This window comes from Mirounga leonina, unplaced genomic scaffold, assembly GCF_011800145.1.
Source record: "Mirounga leonina isolate KUSES-001 unplaced genomic scaffold, KU_Mleo_1.0 Mir_101664, whole genome shotgun sequence".
Classification (NCBI taxonomy): Eukaryota; Metazoa; Chordata; class Mammalia; order Carnivora; family Phocidae; genus Mirounga; species Mirounga leonina.
Window position 1 is genome coordinate 376209 of NW_023270175.1, and position 23207 is coordinate 399415.

At 40.7% G+C, this 23207-nt stretch overlaps 1 protein-coding gene across 2 annotated transcripts in view; it reads left to right on the plus strand.

The window, feature by feature from the left end:
- The window catches only part of RNF128 (ring finger protein 128), a 103385-nt gene that overhangs the window by 38423 nt on the left and 41755 nt on the right, over window positions 1-23207 (plus strand). The window contains exon 1 of one of the 2 annotated variants that reach the window (XM_035006645.1): window positions 1870-2551. The exons of the other annotated variant lie outside the window; for it this stretch is intronic. Within the exon in view, the coding sequence (XP_034862536.1) occupies window positions 2059-2551 (493 nt within the window). The 5' untranslated portion in view covers window positions 1870-2058. Of the gene's footprint in view, window positions 1-1869; window positions 2552-23207 lie in introns of those variants that run through there. 2 annotated transcript variants of the gene reach the window in all.

Genomic DNA, 23207 nt, shown 5'->3' on the forward strand with positions numbered 1-23207 from the left:
AGCAGAGTTAATGTCTTACTTGATTTTTTTTTACCCCAATGCTTAGCCCATGGCTGGCATACAGTTGAGGTGGCGTAAATATTTAAGATTGGATACTAACAAATATCTGTGTAATGGTCATTTTTGTAGATGCGTTATAACAGATCTCTTTAATTTTAAACACAGTGTTTCTTTAAAGTACAATATAGTTGATTGCCATGCAGGCAATATTTATTGAATTTTGAGTGTTCTTCGCCAACAAAATCAGACAATTTCTGGAACTGTACCATTTCTTAGAGATGATCGATCCTACCCTTTCTTTTTTCCCTAGGTAATTTTTATCCCGGAGATTAACATCCTCAGTAGTTGGGGGTGCCATGCTATTGGCCTCCCATACCAGCCTTGACCTCTAATATAATGTTCTTTTCAGTATATAGGGTTTATGTTTCACAGAATTGCCCATTTATTTGGATTCTACGGGCTGTTTAGTTATGGTGTTAATTTTCCTCTAGGTTTCTCTCAAGCCATAAGAGTATCAAGTGAAGAATTGTCCCATGCTTAATTTTTGGGAATAATATTGATTAACTAAATGTTGGGCCAAGGACTGAGGGGACTGATTGATTGGGAATTTAACAAATGCTGGGCTGGATAAAGTGAATTATATCCCTTTGAACTGAAAAAGTGGCTAAAACATCCTGAACATCATTTTCTCTGATTTTTATCTCAAAGTGACAACTTTAAGATTATTTAAAAGGTATGGTGGGGTCCCTGACCCTGTTTAGTAATAATAGTATCTAACAGATATATTTTTTACACTCTGCTAAGCACTGTTCTCAGTGCTTTACACGTATGAACTCATTTAATCGTCTGAACAACTTTATGAGGTAGGTAATGTTATTATCCCCATTTTACAGATGATGAGAAAACTGAGGCACAGAGAAGTAATTTCCCCAAGGTCAAAAGTTATCCGTTGCTGTCATAAAACAGGTGTATTAATTCAGTTCAATCCAATGCATATTTCTGGAGCACTTATTAAATGCAGTAATTGACTGGGTAGATAAAACTTGTACACTTAAAGGAAGGAGGAATCATAATGCAACAGTGCCATGAACGAATCGCCGAGTCAGGGTCCTTTCAGTTGGTGGGAAATGGGGAAGGGTTGTGTAGTTAAGGTCAGGAATGGTGCAGATACATAGATTTGAGTAAACCTGGTTTGTGGAAGATGAAGAAAAGAGGCTTAGTTTTGAGGTGTATGGAAACGTTATTAATTCTTTTCTGAGGACTAAGATTACTTTCAAAAGGGGCTTCTGATGTAGTCTATTTAGCATGAGGTAAGCGTTAAGAAAATACTCAGGTATGACGCCCGCCTGGAGCAGGAAAGGAGAAAGGTTTAAAAAAAAAAAAAAAAAGTAACAACGCGCTTTTCCTGCCCCTCCCCCCCCGGACTCAATATGAACAGCTGTCCCCAGCACCACCCACCTACCCAAAAATCCTTTGACTCCAACTCAGACCCTTCGGATCTGTGCTTTTCAGAGGTACTTTCACATTCTGGCACCTTAAGCCTGAAACGGCCTTTAGGCAAATGTTCGGAGGGAAAAACCCATTCTCGCAATGCAAAACGGACTCGGATCCTACCGGAGAGCTTTTATATAAGGTCGCAGATTCTGTAGTTCCCGGCCTGACCATCTTTTTAGAACACGCCGCGACACACCTGGCCGCACAGCTGAGCGCCTACCCTAACGCCTGCCCATCCCGTTACCCTTTTAAGAGGCGGATCCCGCAGTGTCCTTTCCTCCCTCCCTGCCACCTCTACCCCCAGTCGCCTGGGCGGAGCTTCTTGCTAAAGCCCCAGAGCCCGACGCGGCCGCGGCAGGAGCGGAGAGCAGAGGACGGGAGCTGCGAGGCGCTGCATCTGCCGCAACCGCTCGGCCCGACGCTACGTGCCTCGCGGCTCCCACCTCGCTGCCCGCGCGCGCCGGCCCCTCCCCACCTGGCGCGCACCTGGGCCCGGCCGGGGTCCTGCCGAGAGCCGGGAGGGCGCGGGCCAGGGGCCCGCGGGAACCGCAGAGCGCGCGCGCCATGGGGCCGCCGCCCGGGGCCGGGGTCTTGTGCCGCGGCGGCTGCGGCTTTTCCCGATTGCTGGCGTGGTGCTTCCTGCTGGCGCTGAGCCCCCGTGCCCCCGGCTCCCGGGGAGCCGAGGCAGTGTGGACCGCGTACCTCAACGTGTCCTGGCGGGTTCCGCACACCGGAGTGAACCGCACAGTGTGGGAGCTGAGCGAGGAGGGCGTGTACGGCCAGGATTCGCCGCTCGAGCCTGTGGCTGGGGTCCTGGTGCCGCCCGACGGGCCGGGGGCGCTCAACGCCTGTAACCCGCACACGAATTTCACGGTGCCCACGGTCCCGGGGGACTGGGGAAGCACCGTGCAGGTCTCTTGGTTGGCCCTCATCCAGCGCGGCGGGGGCTGCACCTTCGCCGACAAGATCCATCTGGCTTACGAGAGAGGGGCGTCTGGAGCCGTCATCTTCAACTTCCCGGGGACCCGCAATGAGGTCATCCCCATGTCTCACCCGGGTGAGTGCAGCTACTACATTGCGCCCCATCAACCCCCTGCCGAGGCCAGTTTTTGTTCTTTTTTTGTGGCTTTTTTTTGTTTCCTTCTTATTTTCCTCCGTGCTGTCTTCCCCCTATCCCCTTGCTCCGAAGGAAAGCGAGTGTCCTTTCTGTCCCCACCGAGTGGGGCAGGGTCCTCTCCTTCCCGAGATTTCACCCTGCGCGGGGGGGGGGGGGGGGGGGGGGCGAGAAAATCCTCCAGATTTTGCCTGGCTGGGGGGAAAAGGGTAAGACAAACCGAGTGCGGAGGCTGGCAACTCGAGAAGGACTGTTTGGGCTCTTTGCGTCGCCTTTTCCTGGTGTTCCACAAGGGTGTCTTGCCCTGGCTGCTTTGGTGGTGGGCACTGGCTTTGAAATAATGACTGGAGAGAAGGCGGCCTGGAAATCCCTTCCTCACTCTTTCCATGATTAACAGACTCAGGCCCAAGGCAGGGTTTTTCCCTCTTCTCTCCCTGTTTTTCTCTCCATGTTTCCTAGTATCAGGTTCGAGATTGTGTTACTGTGCCCTGTTAACCTCATTGCAGTTTGGGCAGAAACTTTGCCTAGTTCTTGGGCTCTTCTCTGCCTCCGGGGGTCTCGGGTCCCAAGTGATTGTCGGTATCAGTGCTTTTGTTGGCCTTTGAAAAATCCGATTTAGGTTATTGAGTGGCGAAACAGGTGATTAATGTTACTGAAAAAAGAGCTTTGTGCATGAGGGTAGCAAAGGCCTAGACTTTGGGGAAAAAGTAATCTGGGTGCGTCTTCAGTTTGTGGAGATGTTGTGGGTTACTGTTTTTCCCTGTTCGGTGATACTTCCAGAAACCTTATTTGTGATTAGGTAGTCTTAGCATATGTATGATCCTAAGCCCCAAAGGACAGAGGGAAAAAAAAATTGGGTAGAAGGGAAGGGACACATAATAGTAGTATATCATAGTTGTTGAGAGCTGGGGCCCAAGTCAGACCTTGGTTAAATTCCGGCTCCATTGCTAACTAGTCCTGTGACCTTCGGCAGCTTATTTGAAGTTTTGGAGTCTGTGTTCCCTCATCCATCAAAAGGGAAGGAACTAAGAAAGAACTACTCCCACAGGTTTGCCTTGAGGATGAGATGAAATAATGCCTGTAAAGAGTTTAACACATCATCCTTCTCAGTAAAGCCTAGCTGATAGGATTAGCCTTTTAGGGAGTCACTGGGGAGATGAATCTGCTTATTTAAGTGCTAGAGGTTTTGCGTTTTTCTTAAAAGCAGTGGGTTTGGCCCTGCCTAGAGAGAACATTCACATTGAGTGGCTGGGTGGTATAATAGAAAGAGCACTGAACTGGAACTCAGGAGATCGGAGTTCTTTTAGTCCCTTCTGTGCCTCTAGCAGCTTTGTGACCTTGTACAAATTACTCACTAGCCAAATAATAATAGAGAGGTAGAAGGTGGAGGCCAAATTGGCAGAGTGTGCAGAGGCAAAAGCGAACTAGGTGAACTCTTAAGATCCCTTCCAGCTCTAAACTGCTGTGATTCTTAGATTTGAATGTCTGTTAAAGGAGCAGCTGTATCTCTCTTGGTTGATAATTCATTGGTTAGAATGAAATTACTTTTTAAAGCCTAATAAAAATGACAGTGAAGGATTTGGTAAAATTTAAAGTCCTTACATTTCCATTGGCTACGTAAATGCAAAGGTTTGACTTTGTCTCCTCCAAATGAGATTCATTTGCATGGATGATTGGGAAATGAAGAATACCCTTTAATTAAAGTTCCCGTTTAGAGTGCTTTCATCCTAAGTCTGTTAAGAATATAGGCTTATATTTGTCTGATAGTTTTGAGGGACAATAAAATTAACTTTTGTTGAGCTCCCACTGAGTGCCAGGCACTCTACATACATCTTTCTTGTATGTTATTCAGAGACCATATGGTGTACTAGGAAAAGCACAGGCACTGTAGTCAAGAACGGGTATCAAATTCTGGTTTTACTACACAATAGCGTTGTGTCGTTGGTCAGGTTCTTTAACTTTACTGAGACTCCGCTTCTGCCTCCGTAAGATGGAGATACTTACATTGCCATGATTCTTAAGGATAATAAATCTAAACCACCTAGCAGATAATAATTACACTCAATTAAAGTTAGTTATTACGATAGGTTAATGCTAACAAGATGCAGAAAACATACAGATAAATGTTCATGCAGCTGTCAATTTGAATCTAATCATGGCTGTTTTGTTTTAGGATACTGTATAGAAATAAAGCCCTAAATATTGACCACTTAGCTAAATTACACTCAGAAAGGTATTTGAGGACTTTAAAATTTCTTCCGGACATGATAACTATAGCAAATTTTACCATTAGGGTGACTAGCCATCAAAAAACTAGCTGGTTACTTTAAGTATAGAATCACATTTCCTCCGTAAACTCCTAGAGAAACTGCTTTTCAACACAGGGGGAGAAAATCACTTTGCATTTCATGCACGTGTGTTGTTGAACATTTGTTCCCAAAGTTCTGTGTGTTTTGCTTTGTTCATTCCTGAGTAAGCCTAGGGTTCATTGTGATCTCTGATCAGAAACAATTTATCTGGGATCTTCGTGGCAAAGAGGTGGGATTGAGGTTTAAGTGTTGATTAACTCAATGTGTATTGGCTTGAATTATACAAGGCCACCAAATGTTGAAAAGCCGTTGCTGTCCTAGGTGTTTATGAAACCTCTCTTGACCCACTCTCAGCAAAGCCTGTGCTTGAATTGTTTGTTCTTTAAGTTTATGCTGAACATCCATACTCTCGCCTATCACAGGCCTGGGAACATGAAGGAAGACCCGTTTCTTTGAAGTAACAGAACTAACTGGTTTAGAGCAGTTGCTTTAAAACTTTTGTTTATTTGAGAGAAACTCCACTTTAAAGAGCATTCAGTTGGGAAAATGAGGCTTTTTTTTTTTTAAAGATTTATTTATTCGAGAGAGAAAGAGAGAGAGAGAGGGAGCACCAGCTGGGGGGGGGGGGAAGGGCAGAGGGAGAGGGAAAGCAGGCTTCCCGCTGAGCGGGGAGCCAGATGTGGGGCTGGATCCTAGGACCCTGGGATTACAACGTGAGCCAAAGGCAGACGCTTCACTCACTGAGCCACCCAGACACCCCGAGGCTGTTTTTATATATACCAAAATGTCACAGGAGGTGGTTTTAGCCTTGCATCAACCAATGCGGTTTGTTCCCATACCTCATTTTGGTTGCAAAGTGTCCAGAAAATCCTGATTCACACGGATAAATAATTGCAAATGATAGATGTTTATTAACAGTTTGTCTTGCAGTCTCTGGGTATTTTTCAGTCAAATTGATCCAGAATCCTGGAAGAAAATTAGGAGAAATTTTTGGTTTCCAAGGTTAATCACTATTCATATAGCTTATCTTAAGTATGAGAATGAAATAAGCAACCAAAACTGAGAGTACGCATGAAAGCCATGTAAAATGTAGGATTGTCACGGTGAGACACGCTACACGTGCTATTGTGCAACTAACTGTTCTGCTTTTCCAAGGCAGATGGGCCTGAACCTTGCATGCTGTCTAATTGAGCACAGCCCACGGGTTGAAGTGGTATGGGTACTTGCTTGTACAATTTTCCTTGAGTCAATATGCGCAGACATGAATTAATTGAAAGAGAGCTACAACCTTTCTAATCCATGACACATTTACAGGAACTTGAAACATATTCAAAGGCATGACAGGAGAAGCATTATTCCTGAGGGCTGTTAAAACAAACAAACAAAAGTGAATAAACCAAGCAGTTTAAGTCAATGATTTGGTGGTCTCCGATGGGATGTATAAAACGGTTGCTTTGTATACATTGTTGAAACATCTTAAGAGGTTGGGCTCTGCCACTTAAACTACAGAACTTCTCGACTTCCGATGGGGTTACGTCCCTGATAAACCCATCGTAAGTTGAAAATATTAAGTCGAAAATGTGTTTAATAACGCCTTAACCTACCGAATATAGTTTAGCCTGACCTACCTTAAACGTGCTCAGAACGCCTACATTAGCCTACAGCTGGGCATGATCATCTAACACAAAGCCTATTTGATACTGAAGTGTTGACTGTCTCGTGTGATTTATTGAATGCTGTAATGAAAGGGAAAAACGGAATGGTTGTATGGTACAGAAGGGATATAAATGTACAGATTGTTTACCACCATGACCTCTTGTCTGACTGGGCGTCCCCGGTGGCTGCCACTGCCCAGCATCCTGAGAGCGGATCTCCTGCAAATTGCTACCTCCCGAAAAGATCAGTGTTCCAAATGTGAAGTACAGTTTCTACTGAATGCATTTTGCTTTGATGCAGTCATTAAGTTGAATCATCGGAAGTCAGGGACTTTCTGTATCTTTAAAATCTTAGGCCAGTCATTTTACTTCTTTAACTCTCTGTTTTCTCCTGTGTAGGATGGGCATAATGATAATCTTGCCACATAAGATCGCTGGGAGGGACACCTGGGTGGCTCAGTCGGTTAAGCGGCTGCCTTCGGCTCAGGTCATGATCCCGGGGTCCTGGGATCGAGTCCTGCATCGGGCTCCCTGCTCAATGGGGAGCCTGCTTCTCCCTCTCCCTCTGCCTGCTGCTCCCCCTGCTTGTTCACGCACGTTTTCTCTCTCTCTCTCTCTCACAAATAAATAAAATCTTTAAAAAAAAAAAAGATCTCTGGGATTAAATGAGATAATGCAAATACAGTGTTTAACACAGTGCCTGGCATATTGGAAGCTACTAAAAAAGTGTTTTTATGACAATTAAGATAGTTAAATGTATTTCAGAAAACAAAAATGGAATCTGATGTTGGTAGTACATAATTTGAAGATGAATAGCCTGGAGTACTTCAAAGTCCACATTACCTAAAATGCTACCTTCAACACTTTAGGAATCGGGTGAGCCGACTGAATTCTTTACAAGAAAATGATCTTTGGGCCCACCTGTGTTTGTCATTCTTTTTTCATATAACTACTTCTCCCTCAAGCTACCAGTCTTCTTCACAAAGGACTTTGAGATAATGTTTTATCACCACCCAGTCCCTTGTCAGCCACATGACATTTAATTGTTAGTCTGCTTTTTTTTCTAGGATGTTGACTTTGAAAAGAACCTTTTTAAATAGAGAGGTTCCAAAGAGGATGAGAAGAGACTGGGTGGTGATGATTTACCAATGTAAAGTACTGGTTCAAAATCAATTTCTAGATACATCCTTTTTGATATCTCTGCAGTACTGTATTTAACACTGTTGACCACTCCTTTGAAATTCTTCCAAGCAGTCTTTTGTTTCTCTTGCTTCTCTTTTGTTTTATTTCTGTTATTTTATTAATTCATTCATCCAACACCTCTTCTTCCTTACATTCACGCTCAGGCCACCAGCAGCCCCACCTCCGATGAATAACTGCAACGTCCAGATGATTCTATCACTTTAGATCTTCTCACATAATGTCCCCTTCTCCCTTTCAACTGTTATTACCCTGCTTTTCGTTCCTGTGTCTTCTCATAGGAACAAATGCTTAGGCTTCTAATTGGTCTCCACCTCCAGTCGTTTCTTCCCGCCGTTCTTCCACATATACCACCGGCACACAGCTCTGATCACGTCTATGCCATTACTTACGAGTTTTAGACTGTATTTCCCAGCATGGCCCATGAGCCTCTTAATCTGGTCCCAACACCCTTTCAAAGCTTTATATACCTCCTCTCTCATGTTGACCCCTAAATGCCCTCTGTCCTTTCCCATTATCATTCCTTTGTTTGTACTGCTTTTCCTCCATACCCTTTTCTTCCCAGCTCTGCTAGCCAAAGATTTACCCATCCTTCAAAACTCAATACAGATGCCTCCTCATCTTTGAAACCTTTCTCAATTCCTTCTTTTCCTCTTCCCACCACAGCCCACACCAAAACCAAAATAATCCTTTTGTTTTGCTCTCATGGCACTCCATGTCTTATAGTACTTTTTGCATTTTGCTGGTAGTTATATGTTTACTTCTCTTGCCTTCCTACTGGACTGTAACACTTGATTAATTTTCATCTTCCTCATGGGAACCTTTGTACTGTCTGTGCTCTAAAAATGCTTGTTGGGTTGCTCTAAGTACCCAAGAATGCAAAAAAAAATACCCAAGAATGCCAGAGGGTCATAAGATTCACTAGAAAAGTATCTAATGGGGAAGGGGACTAAAGTTCAATTCATTGAGGGGCGCTTACGTGGCTCAGTCAGCTAGGCGTCTGCCCTTTGGCCCAGGTCATGACCTCAGGGTCCTGGGATCAGGGCTCCCTGCTTAGCGGGGAGTCTGTTTTTCTCTCTCTGCTCATGTTCTCTCTCTCCCTCGGTCTCTCTCTCTCTCAAATAAGTAAAATCTTTTAAAAAAAAAAGTTCAATTCACTGAGCTTTTATCAAGGATCTATTGTATGCATACTGTGCTTCTTGCCTGAATATACAAAATAATTAAGGTAAAGTAGGAGGAATAAGAATGTACAAATGCTTCCAGATTGCAAGCTCCCTAATTTTTATGGTGATCACCATCATAGGCCAGTTTATAGGGTTTTAATGATGAAATGACCTAGGTAACAGTGAGAATCAGTATTTACATTGAACTTTCCCTGTTCTGTTTTTTGTTTTGTTTTGTTTTGTTTTAAAAACTTAGTTTACACCAGCATTCAATTTATGTCTCCAATTAAAATGCTTCCATTGAACATGTTGGTGATATGTGGAATTCCATTACATACAAACCTTAAAAAAAAAAAAAAGAAATACAGCTCGATCAGCAAATTGTTTTTGTAAGCACATAAAGAACTCCACGCCCCCCTCAGTCCCTGGAAGATGTGTTATCTCCTACAGAATGCCATATTTAATCTATGTTCCCAGGCTTAAATGGAGTAAACAGGGGAGTATCAAAGACATTTTCCATGTTATTTCGGATGATAAAATTAATCCTACCTCTTGCGGAAAACTTGGAAAATACAGAAAAGTATAAAACTAAAAAGCTATGCATAATTCCACAATTCCATTAATATTCTTTCTTGTCTCCTTTTTCATGTATAGATAGGGTTTTATATCCTGCTTTGATCATAATGGTTTTTTTAATGAATATTAATGTAGCATTAAAATACAATTTAAAGGGCGCCTGGGTGGCTCAGTTGGTTAAGCGACTGCCTTCTGCTTAGGTCATGATCCTGGAGTCCCGGGATCGAGTCCCGCATCGGGCTCCCTGCTCAGCAGGGAGTCTGCTTCTCCCTCTCCCGCTCCCCCCTCTTGTGCTCTTTCTCTCTCTCACTCTCTCTCTCAAATAAATAAATAAAATCTTTAAAAAAAATACAATTTAAAGAAAAACATAAAAATCTATAGATATAAGCATTTTAGCATTTTGGGGTGTTTTTGTTGTCATTTTCTTCTTTTGCTCTGCATATATATTTAAAGAATTATAAATATATACTGTATGTACGATTTTGTATCCAACTTGTTATTGTAAGCATTTCCCCATGTAATTAAAAATAGAGGATTTCCTTATAAGTTGAAGGAGGTAGTTTTTGACTGGGGGGTTAGGGATCAAGCTTCTCTTTCATTAACCAGCAGAAAGAAAGTGCAGAAATGGTGACAGGGAGGGTTATGAATTGGAAAATTTAGAACAAAAATATGCTCTATAGAGCTTTACCTAAATGTATACTTCTGGCCATAAACGTGATCTGGTCTAACCCATATGCATTGCCTGTTGTGGCCTTGATCTTTTGAGAGCTTTGATCACCATGTGTGCTTTTAGCTCCTCTTCTCCCATGATATTCCTAGAGGTGATGTCTTTGTCACAAATGAGGTTTGCACCTAGTTTCCCTGTTGCTTGGTTAAGTAGCACCTTATTGGCTAAAATGGCTTTTCGTTTTCACGATGGCCACTGAACTGTACACTGTTGTTGGAGTTTTGCCCAGAGTTTACTTGAGAGGGTATCACAAATATTATCTGGGGATGAAGAATTTTCGGTATATGCAAATTTTGTTGAAGTGTAACGTACGTACCAAAGGGGTACAGAAATCATTAGTCTGTAGCTCAGTGGATTTTCACAAAGTGAACATGCCTGTGCAGCGAGTGCCTAGATCAAGAAACAGAACCATACCAGAAGGCTGGAAGACTACCTCACACCCCAAGATGAAGAATTTTTGAAGTTTGTGTCCTGAGGGAGTGACCTCTTGTTAGCGTGTGGTAGGAACTGAGTCACCCACAGAAACCATCACCTTGCTGCTCTGGAGCTAGTTACCGGTGGCGATCCTCAGCTACGTACTGTAGGGGAGTGCTTTCCAAGCACAGAGGACATGCACTTTTTGATGCAGTTACCAAGCCAGTTCAGAGTTGCCACATTTTGCTGTTAACTCCCACTTTGGAGCCCAATGAGCAAAGCAGAGCACAAGGGCTCTTTGTTGTTGTTCTGTTTCCTGTTCTTTTTTCTCCTTAAGCTGTATGTATGTCTTTCTATATATCAGGGCACATGCTTGCTGCTTGAATTTACCCATAGGCTTGTTACAATATTGATTTCTTTGGAAAAGAAAGTTTGGTGATTCATGCCTGACTTCATGGAGGCCGTTAGGTTCAGAACCTAGTCGTGATTTACTTGGTTTTAATGCTTGAAAGCTCAAGGTAGCTACAAATCAGTGACTTTAAATTAACCCTATTTATTTTGAGCTTTTTTGAAAGAAGATGGTCTAGAACTCACTTGATGATGATGATGTGTTTGTGTGTGTGCGTGTGTGTTTCTCTCAAGATATTAGTCATTATCGTTTCAGATAAAATGTTGAAGTAGCTTAGTGAAATGCTGCCTGCAACTAAAAAGTCTTAGCTTAAATGTTAATAACCTTGACTATTTCCGGTTGGTAGAATTATGGACGATTATTATTCTTTTCATCATGTTTTTCTGTATTTTCTGAATTTCCTATGCTGAATATATTTTATACTTGTAATCAGAAAAAATCAGTTACTGTTTCTTAAAAACCCAAAAAATATTCCTATAGCATTGATAATCCTAAAGAAAGCATTAATAATGTGACTATAGCAACAATAGGAACAAATCATATCTGATAATAGAAATGATTTACAGACTATTATGAAAATTTAAAGAATTCCTTTGGCCTTTTGAATATACCTAACCCGTATGATTATTAATGTGGTCCTTTCTTGTTAACACTAATTGGTTTCTTCACATGTAAAATAACCTTGAACACCAAAGAATTTTTTTTTCTTTTTTTTTTTAAAGATTTTATTTATTTATTTGACAGAGAGAGACACAGCGAGAGAGGGAACACAAGCAGGGGGAGTGGGGGAGGGAGAAGCAGGCTCCCCACAGAGCAGGGAGCCCGATGCGGGACTCGATCCCAGGACTCTGGGATCATGACCTGAGCTGAAGGCAGTCGCTTAACCAATTGAGCCACCCAGGCGCCCGAACACCAAAGAATTTTAAAGACTGACTTTTCCTATTTTAATATGAACTATTTCTCTTTATCCTTTGTATCACTATTTATGTATTCCCCCTCCCCCCCAGCCCCCCACCCCCGCTGACACATACACACACCTCTCACCTTTCTTGGTATTTTTGTTTCTTTCCCATAAGAAGCCTTCTTCCCCTCACTTGCCCCCTTCAATATCTGTTCTTCTCAGTACTTATAAGAATAGTGCTAAGTTTAACAGCTTTGTATGAAGAATTCGATATATTGGCAATTCTTACCTATGACACACTGGGTTCATCTGATGACGGTAGTTTTTGTCATTCAAGAAAAGAGGAAAATTTGTTAAGAGTAAGGGCAGAGGAGAATCATGGTGTTCTTATTTTACACTTTATTGGTGATATGCTGAACATACAAGCTCAATCAAGATGATATTTAAGACATCATTAAAATTGAATTACTTGTTTTTAAAATTAGCATTTCCCTTGAAGTGATAGTCTGCTAGACAAAACTCCACCAATTAGCAGTTCACATAAGAAATTCAAATTCAAGGGTACCTTCTGTACCACTTCTTTTCCTCTGAGGACAGATTTTGTATCCGACTTTTCCACCCTCCTCCCCTGTCTTTCATAGCTTGATTAATTCTACCTTAGATAATCTTGCACATACACACACACACCCTCACACACTCCTGGAGCCCCCTTTTCGTTTTTAAAAAATCTGAGCTTCCAGGGCGCCTGGGTGGCTGTTGATTAAGCATCTGATTCTTGATTTCAGCTTGGTGATGATCTCAGGGTCCTGAGATCAGCCCCCAGTCGGCTCCCTGCTCAGTGGGGAGTCGGCTTGAGATTCTTTCTCTCCCTCTGCCCCTCCCCCAGCTCACATACTCTCTCTCTTTTTCTCTCTCTCTCAAATAAATAAATAAATCTTTTAAAAAGTCTGAGCTTCCTTCTGTGTTGTTCCACTTCTTTTGAAGTGAAATTAAACATCATAACAAATCACGGCTCTCATATCTTAACAACCTTGAATGTGTCCATAACTTACTCCTGTAATCTCCACAAAAACCTCCCAAGAGCCATGTAATCCTCCTGATTAAATATGTATTTTCTTCTGTCCTAATATTTAAGATAAATTTGAAATGCTTTTGTTGGTTTTGCTTTAGGTATTCCAGTGATAACTCTTTCCTGCAAAGTTTTATTACAAATATGGGTTAAATAATCATATATGCTTTGCAGTTTTTAGTCCTCAAAGCCTTTTACATGCAATCGTTTGTGGGCTCATTTGGTAACCCAAGCACTGTTTAGCAACATTACTATGGGAAAATGTGTTGCCTCTACTTCCCAACAACTGACTTACAAATGAATTTTTGAAACACAACCCATTAGGGTTTCCTGTGTGGCTTTTGTTCATAATGATAGCCTGGTGAGATATAGTTTATTGTATTTGTCCCGATCATGCTGGTTTAGAATTTTCTCTGCTTATTTATTTTCTTTGTAATGTTCACTCTAGCTCTGCCTTACCTTTTCCATGTGTTTCACCTTAAGGATTCTACATATTTGTTTTCCTAACCTGTGGTCTAACCTATGGTGATCTCAGAAGTTGGCTTATTTTAATAGCATTTGTAATGTTCCTGAAAGTTTTAAGAACATAACTGTGATTTGTAACTTAGTTAGCCATTAATATATTTTCAAGTGGTGCATCTTTTCTATTTTAGAGACTCTCAACAATCATTTAGATGAAGGCTAGAAAACCGTGATTATATCGAGTGAGGTCTCCATTCATAGACCTATGAGCAACATATATTTAACGTTGTCCCAAAATACTTTGAGTCTAGTGGTATTTCAAAGTCTTGTTTTCTGCCACCTTCATTTCATTTTTGGCAAGAGGACAAGGATGTTTGAGAGACTGAAACTGGCTAATGCCAGCCCACCACTCACCTCCCTTGCCCTAGCCCCCGTCCTCCAACCCTTTTTGCCATTCCTATTTGACTGATGCCTTTTGGTTGAATTGATGAAGAAGAGGTTGTTGACTTACCTTGAGTAATGTAATTAAAGACTAACAGATTATTCTTTGATGATAAGGAAAGCTACATGATTGCTCTGTTTTTATTTCAATCTAGTGTACCAAGGATGAATGTGTTCTATTTGAAATTGAAAGATAGCATATTACAATGGAAGAATGGGTGTCCTTGAGTCACACTGCTTAGCTTGAATTCCAGTTCTACCAATTAATAAATATGTGATCTTGGGCAAGTTGTGAACCTGGGCTTCATTGATCTTGCTCATAAAAAGTGGAATAGAAATGCCCATGTTCTGTGATTTTGTAAATAAAGTGTTTGACATGGAGGGACATTTAGCAAATGTTAGTTCTCTCGAACCTTTTGCTAACAGTTTTATTACTAAACGTAGTATTTCTCCTTTCGTTATTGTAGCTGTTCACTACCACATTTTGAAATATGTAATTGTTTTATATGTAAAAGCAGGGGGAAAAAACCCATGACATCCAAATTGCTGTTTTTCTGGATAGTTTTTGAGAAACGCAGGGAGAAATCACATAATCAAGAAGCTGAAACAACTATCTTGTTCTTCTCCCTGTGCATTTCCATTTTAAGCAGCAACGACTCCTTAAAATCAAGATGTTACACTATAACAATAGAAATGGCTATGGACCTTTTGATGGCATGGTGACAAAGAGAGGGGACTTAGGAATCAGATGGATTTTGATTTGACTCCCAACTCTGTCATGTAATAGCTTTATATATAACCTTAGCCAGATTAACCTCTTTAAGACTCAGCTTTTTTGGGGCACCTGGGTGGCTCAGTCATTAAGTATCTGCCTTCGGCTCTGGTCGTGATCCCAGGGTCCTGGGATCAAGCCCCGCATCAGGCTCCCTGTTCTGCGGGAAGCCTGCTTCTCCCTCTCCCACTCCCCCTGCTTGTGTTCCCGCTCTTGCTGTCTCTCTCTTTCTCTCTCAACTCTCTGTCAAATAAATAAATAAAATCTTTACCAAAAAAACCCTCAGTTTTTTCATCTATAGAATGGGAGGTGATAACCGTACCTACCTTGTAGGGTTATTGTGAGGGATAAATCAAATAACATATAAAGCACGAAGTACTACACAGCCAGGTTCTTTAAAGGAATTAACAACCTCCTTACCCTCATCTGTAGCACTTTTTTTTGGAGATTGGCAATGCAGATCGCTGCATGGCTTCTCAGAGCCCCTGATGTGCTAAAGAAGCACTGTTCAACTTGTTCCATGGATCATTTTCTAAACTTACTGATCTATAGAACCCTTTTTTTTCTTAAAACACTTACCACCTGAAATAGAATTTGGAAAACACTGATATTGCCATGCATTTGATAACTCCTCCCTCCTTCTTTCCTCCTCCCTTATTTTATTAGCCTGGCCTCAGATTTCAACTGTATCAAAGTATTGTCAGTGTCAAGGAGTGACTAAACTAGTTATCTCACTCTGATAAGAACAGCATGTTTTAGACGTGATGACAAACCTTTTAGTTATATTTCTTTGTACTAATGTGGTTGGTACCTTTTAGATGTTAATGTGACTTCAAAGTATAGTTCTCTACAGGCTAGGCTTATTTTCCTTATTGACTTTCAGAAACAATTTATTGTGAAAGTATAAAAACACAAGCGAGACCAGTTTATGTTTGTTTTTATATTTAGTGTGTGGACCTTAGTACAAAAGTTAGCTTTTGTGGGCACCTGGGTGGCTCAGTCGGTTAAGCGTCTGCCTTCAGCTCAGGTCATGATCCCAGGGTCCTGGGATTGAGTCCCGCATCGGGCTCCCTGCTCTGTGGGGAGCCTGCTTCTCCCTCTCTTCCCTACTTGTGCTCTCTCTCTCTCACTATCTCTGTCTCTCTCTCTCAAATAAATAAAATCTAAAAAAAAAAAATTTAAAAAAGTTAGCTTTTGTAATATTTCATATAGGAGGAAATTTAATATTCTCAGTTAGTAGAGTGTCCTTGTTTATGAGTTTTTTAATACTAAATGATACCAGAATTTCTGCAGAGGCATACCAAATTCTCTTTTTCTCTAATCCAGAGACCTAATAGAATACTAATGGGACATCTGTGACTTTTGTACCCTTGGGTTCTTATGGTCAGGTCAAGATGAATACCAGATCTCTAAACACAATGCTCTTCCTAATTTTAATGATTAATGAAATTTCCAGTGTAATTCCCCTCTCACAAACTGTACCTAAAGAGAATGCGTGCAAAAAGAAGTTCCAATTTAAACACAATTTTGAATACCCTTTATGACCAGCACTGTGCTGGGTATTGTGGTAGGAGAAGAGTGAGCAGGGAGTAGCTAAAGATAAACAATGACGTGGTCCTTTTCTTCCAGGGAGCCCCGCTTTTCAGCCCTTATTGCATTTTTTTTTTTTTTTTTGCCAATGATATTTTAGTCTGACACTAAAACATCAATTTAGATGGGGCTTTTTAGATCTACACAAAAATGGCACTCCCTAGAGTTCGGAAATATTTAGGGTACAAAGTGCATGTTCCTTCCATACATTCTTGTACTAGTGTCACTTGGTCTGAAAGGTTGAGGGTAAAGTGGCAAGTAGTGAAGACCATGTCCCAGTTTCATTGGAAGTCTAGGCTGTGGCTTGGTTTTGTGCTAATATTTTCCCTGTGGTTACAGCAACAATTTATTCACTGGAATTCTCCTTCCCAAGGTCTCATGTTACAGGGAAACAGAACTGATTAATACAAGGACAAATGATCACCATAATTTCTTACACTCCTTTGTCTAAGTTTCCTTTGCCCGAAACCCCTAAATCTCTTGTTTATCCTTTTTTACTGCCCGACAAATATCTTTCTAATTGTTTTTAACCTGTGGTGTCTATGTTGCTAGTCAGTAGTTGCTTCACCTTGCACCATCAGATATTCTTATCAGATTCTGAACAGCTCTGGATATTGCACAATTTATTATCCCGAAGGATTGAATAAATACATTGATGCTGTGGAGTTTACCGGCTAACCTTCCTCCAGAAAACATTTAATAAACAGCAACAACAAATGTTGAATTTGCTTTCTAGAAACCTTACTACCCCAAAACAAAAACTATGACAATAGAACTTTAGCATAAAAATTTTACTACAATTACAGAATACCCTATTAATGAAATAACATACGTACTACAGTTTCTGCATAGTCTTGCAATACCATATCTTGTTTTCCTCTCCTTAGTATCAGCGCAAATTGAAGGTTGTATAGACATTAAACCTCTTCCAGCTGTTGCCAGACTTCTCTTTTATGTCCTCTGAACCTCCTCATAAGTGGCTGAATTACCAGTCTCCCAGTGAGCCGGGATGACTGGGTTCTAACTTGAGCTTGGGGCTGAAATGGCCATCTGTCCTAGCTCCTGAATGTAAATGGGAAACTGAGGTATGGTCAGGGCCCAAGTTGGAGAGGGATTAGTGCGGCCATTAGTGCTTCCCTGTGGCAGTAGGCGTCACATTAAACCCAAAGTCTTTAGAGTAGAATTAGTGTTTAACTTGTTATCTGTGTATGTATAATGTGTCCTTGCTGTAGGCAGACATGCCCTCTCAGGATATGCCGTCTTTGACTGTAGGAGGAGGCACACCTTAGACTCTGTTCACCGCAATTACCTTTAAGGATAAATTTGTTTTCAGATTGAATCATGATTCACATTATCGCTACGTACAGCATACGTAACATGACATTTATCAAACATTTATATGACATCTATTATGTGCCAGGCACTCTGCTAGATGTTGTAGATACAGTGATGAAAGACAGTCCCTGACCTGAAGGAGTTCATAGTTAGCAAAACTCAAAAATCCCAGATAACTTCAAGGGAAGTCTGTGCTAGACAGTGTAAAAGCTCAATTCCTAACCCAGATGGGTGGGGATCTTAGGAGAGTGAACTTTATTCTGTAGGTGAAATAGAGCTCCTTTAAGGGCCTTTAAAGGCCTTAAAAAATAAGAACATTTTTTCCCCTTTAGAAAAATTTATTTGGTAGCTGTGGAAGAATGAATTGGAGGCTAATACTGGTGGCTCGAAGACCAGTTAGGAGGTTGTTATAGAGATTTAGTAAGAAACAAGGGAGAGGCAACGGAGATGTATGCTAACAGGAAAGGAATGGGCCTGTTTCTGATGTGGCTAATTTTTGAACTTCTCTGTATGAAGTACTTACTGATAAAAACAAAATAATTCTATTGGCGGAGTTCTTCTAGGCAGAGTGAAGGATTAGTGTTGATCTGGCCAGAGAGAACCACTATCTTGAAATTCCTTGACCATAACATCAAGCTATAATTCAAACTCCAGCCCGGTATCTCTGAAAGCATGAGCCACAGACCACATGCAGCAAAAGAACCCAGAGAACTTGTTAAACTACAGATTTCTGAGTCTGGCCTCAGACAGACTGAATCAGGGAATGGGGCCCAGGGAGTTCAGTGTTTTAACAAGTTTCTCAAGTAATCATCATGCTTATTACAGTTTGAGGACCGTTAATCTAGCCCAACAATTTTAAAAATATAATCTGGGACCACTGGTCCCTCAGACTCTTTCAGGGGTCCACGAATTGAAAACTGTTTTCATAGTAATACACAGACATAATTTGCCATAGTCGCTGGGTTGATGTTTACAGAGCTGGTGTAAAAGCGCAATGGTGGGAAAATACCGCTGGCACCTTTAGCAGAAATTAAGACAGAGGCGCCAAGATGTATCGTATACTATATCCCTATGCATTTATAATAAAAAAAATTCCAGTTTCACTTAGGAATGCCCTTGATGAATCAGTATGCATAATTAATTTTGTTAAATCTCTGCCCTGTCATGCACAGCTGTTTTGGAATATTCTGTGCAATGAAATGGGAGGTAGGCATAAAGCACTTCTGCGCCATTCCAAAGTATGAGGGTTGTCAGAAGGAAAAGCACTTGTATGACTGAGTTGTGAGCTGAAGTAGCCTTTCCTTTTTTTAAAGATTTTATTTATTTATTTATGTGAGAGAGAGAGCGAGCACAAGCCGGGGGAGGGGCAGAGAGAGAGGGAGAAGCAGACTCCCTGCTGAGCAGGGAACCCGACTCGGGGCTCATTCCCAGGACCCCGGAATCATGACCTGAGCTGACGGCAGACGCCTAACCAACTGAGCCACCCAGGCGTCCCGGAATAGACTCTTTTAATTAAAAACATTTCCCCCAAAAAAGTAATAAGAGTGGCATTGTCATTTTTGAAACCTCTTTAATGTCAAACTTAATAGAGGACAGCTGGATCTTCATATCTGCGTTAGATCTATTGTGATCTGTTCTTCTGGTTTAGGTAAATGAAGGAAATCTGTACTCATGCAGATTGGCAATTAGAAAATTGTATTTATAGCACTTAATAGCATTTTGAAATAATTGTATACATCTTTGGTACTGCACCCAAACTCAACAAGTGGCAGTTTCTTGAAGGTTAGGTGCAAGGTAGAATTTGAAACTGTATTAGTGAACTCTTTGTACTAAATAAAAATGCACGGATCTGTCTTACATATCAAATGGATCCTTTATCCATGCATGGTTTTGTAATTCATGCATTGGTCATTTGGAAAGTACTGGTTCCCTGAGTTATGCAGATCTTACAGTGATTCAAGATTATACAATATCAAAAAAATCATGGTTATTTAACATCATCACTGATCTCATCAGAAAAATCTAAGTATTAGGAAGTTGTCAAGTTCATGTGGTGGATAAAAGTTTTCTAAAATTCTAATTTTTGCTTGAACACTTACATTTTACCATCAGCAACAAATGCTGTTATTTTTTTTCCTTGAAAGAACAGGCTCACTTGATTCAATTTTTATTTACTTTACTTTTTTAATATTTTATTTATTTGACAGAGAGAGACACAGCGAGAGAGGGAGCACAAGCAGGGGGAGTGGGAGAGGGAGAAGCAGGCTTCCTGTGGAGCAGGGAGCCCGATGTGGGGCTCGATCCCAAGACCCTGAGATCATGACCTGAGCTGAAGGCAGACGCTTAGCGACTGAGCCACCCAGGCGCCCCTCACTTGATTCAATTTTTAGAAAAGGTCGTCCAGATACCCAAGTCTTAATCATCTGTCAGTAGTACTTCTAAGTTAAAAAGGAGCTGTTTAAAGAAAGGTTACTTCAGGGGCGCCTCTCTCTCAAATAAATAAAATCTTTTTTAAAAAGTCTGTTACATTAACATCTATTTACAACTGTGATTTTAAATGAATGAATAAATATTTTAAAAATTTTCCAGTGTTAAAAAATTTTTTCCAAGTGTTAATTTCTAATATGGCAACTATAACTAGAAATAATGCACTAAACAGCAGTTCTTTGGATTCCTCAAAAACTTTAAAGAGTATAAAGGAGTCCTGAGACTAAAAACTTGGGAGAAATGATGATCTCGCCCTTTGGTTCTTAACAATATGCTAAACATACCCTAATGAAAATCAGAAGAGTCTGGACAGGGCTAGGTATTTTTAAATAATAATTCTAAGAATTGTTTACCTGTGAATATGACCTGTCATCCACAAATTATGAAAATGTGACCTTTGAACAGTGCTGCTTCTAATTCCCTGGTGTCTTTAATATGCTGTTTTCTGAGGTCTCCCCAGTGCCAGAGATCTTTTGGTGCTATATCAAATCTGAGACCTATTCCATAATGTAGTATTGTTTTCAAAACCTATAGCAGAAGTATCTGTGGGTTCAGGGCAGAAAGAAAGGCAACTTGCCGTACTACGCGTGGTTGTCCACGTCAGCACCCCCCCCCTTTTTTTTTTGGCTTAAAACAATGATTACAGTCCTGCACTGGGCTCCTTGCTCAGCAGAGAGCCTGCTGCTCCCTCTGCTTGTGCCCCACCCCTCGACAAATAAATGAATAAAATTTAAAAATTTAAAAAGAATGATAATATAAGGTGATTTTAGTCTTTTTTGCTGTCACCATCCCTCCCCGCAAAAAGGTAACTTGTTAACAATACAGAATGTTAAGAACCATTGCTTTACCCAACAGCTAACCTGTACTAATGCTTATTTCATATCCTGCAACAGACTAGAATTTAACTAAAAGGCTAGTTAGGAGCATAATGACATATTTAAAGAGGTGTGCAGTACTGATTTGTCTGATTCCCAGTGAACCACAGGCCTATATTTCCAATACCTTTGAGAAATCATTTGTATGTCTGTTGGGGTGCAATGGTAGAACTATTTTTTTTTTAATCGAGAGAGTTGATGTGAAGAAGTCAATTTAAGAAAACGTAAATTTGGTTCATCTGTGGCTGGCAGCAATCAAAAGGGGGGGGAAGTCACAAGGCAGGAATTTGAAGAAAGATAAGCTAGTCAGGCTTAAAGGTTTACATAATTTTTTTTTTTACTAGTTTAAAAAATGCCACTTAGAACTCCTTGGTCTTAGGATCTTTAGTGTTCCTCTTTGAAATACATTGACCTTCCCTAGTTGCCCAAAGTTGAAATATGTTGACCTACCCTAATTGCTATGGTTGGGGGGTGGGGGGAGGGAGGAGAGACTGAGCCTTTGAAAGCTACAGTGAACGAAATGAATATTCAGAAGTCCACTTGAATTGGTTCTAGATTTTCTAATGGAGGAAATGTTTGTTGGAGAATCGTATTGGAATTCTTCACACCTAGATCTTATTCATCCTACATATGAGTGAATTCAGAAGTGCTGACCTCACTGTATTATCAAGATGTTGGGCAGTATTGAATGTGAGCTTAGTTTTGGAAGAGCTACTTTGGCCTTCAGTAGCCTTTACCAATCTTGTAAGTCATTCATTGCAAATATCCTCTTTCCTAATATTAAAAGTGGAATACTGGTTGAAAGAGATACTAGAACAGCATTCCACACCCCCTTGTATTTTGTGTTTGAATGCCACAGTGCTGTAAGTATGCCATCATTATACTTAGACTATTTCATATATTGTAAAATGCTTTAGAATCTATTTTACATTTTGACACATTAATATTTAAATGTGGCGGGGGGGAAGGTCCAGAAGCACAGAACTTACTACATAGTTTGTACTTGATATTTGTTCAGTGAATTTGTCTGTGTTCACGAATAAGTAAGATTAGGCCAAAACCATAATATCATTAGCTTTTTGAAGGAAATGAAAGGGCTTGGCCACCAGCAGAATCCGAGATCAAATTTCTATATATTATGAATAATAACTGGAAAGTGTCTTTCACCAGTAGTGCCAAGGATCAACACACTTTATTTATATGAACATTTTAATTAAATGGTATTCTGTAAGAGTATAAGAGTTACTACAGTCTATTTTATTACCTTTGTTCCCAAGATAGGCACAGGCACAAACCATTATTCACTGTTGAACATTTGAAACTGGAGTATTTCTTCTGCATAATTGTTACCTATCCCTAATCTGTCCCTTCTCCCAAAATATTTTAGGTAGCAGAGTGAAAATGTAAAAAACAAAACTTGAGCTCCTTGGTGTTGTTAATGATTTTTAAGTAGCAAGTTCAAGGATTCCTTCTTGAATTGAGTGAATGCTATCAAGATAATTGTACCCAGGGGCGCCTGGGTGGCTCAGTCAGTTTAGCATCTGACTTGGTTTTCAGCTCAGGTCATGATAATCAGGGTCCTGAGATCTGAGACCCTCTCAGGCTCTGTGCTCAGCAGGGAGTCTGCTTCCTCTCTCCCTCTCCCTCTGCCCCACCCCACTCAGGCGTGCTCTCTCTCTCTCAAAATAAATGAATCTTTAAAGAAAAAAAAAAAGGTAATTGTACCCATATTTTCCCAACTGTGCACTCATATGGCCAAGGGAGGATTATTTACGCCATGGAAATTGACACGCACTACACATCAAGGCTTCCTCCTTGTTAAATATTTGCCACAACCCCCCTCATCCTGAATGTATCTATTTAATTTTCATTTTTACAGTAAAATAATAGCTTTAGGTTTCACTGTGATGTAGAATGGTGGTGAAGAGACACTGGAGCCAAACTTCCTGGGTTCAGATACCAGTTCTGTACTTACTAGCTTGTGTTATCCTAGGCAAGTTAGTCGATCTTATCTTTAATGAGATAATAGCAATGTCTATCTTATAGGGTGGATATGAGGATTAAATATGTTAATGCATGTAAAGCACTTAGAACAGGGTCTAGTTTATAGATAAATCTTATCTGGCAACCTCAATTACCCAGAGCATAGCCAGGATTCAGGAAGCAAACAAAAATGTCACTGAGCAACCAATATAAATATCAGAGGGTACTTGC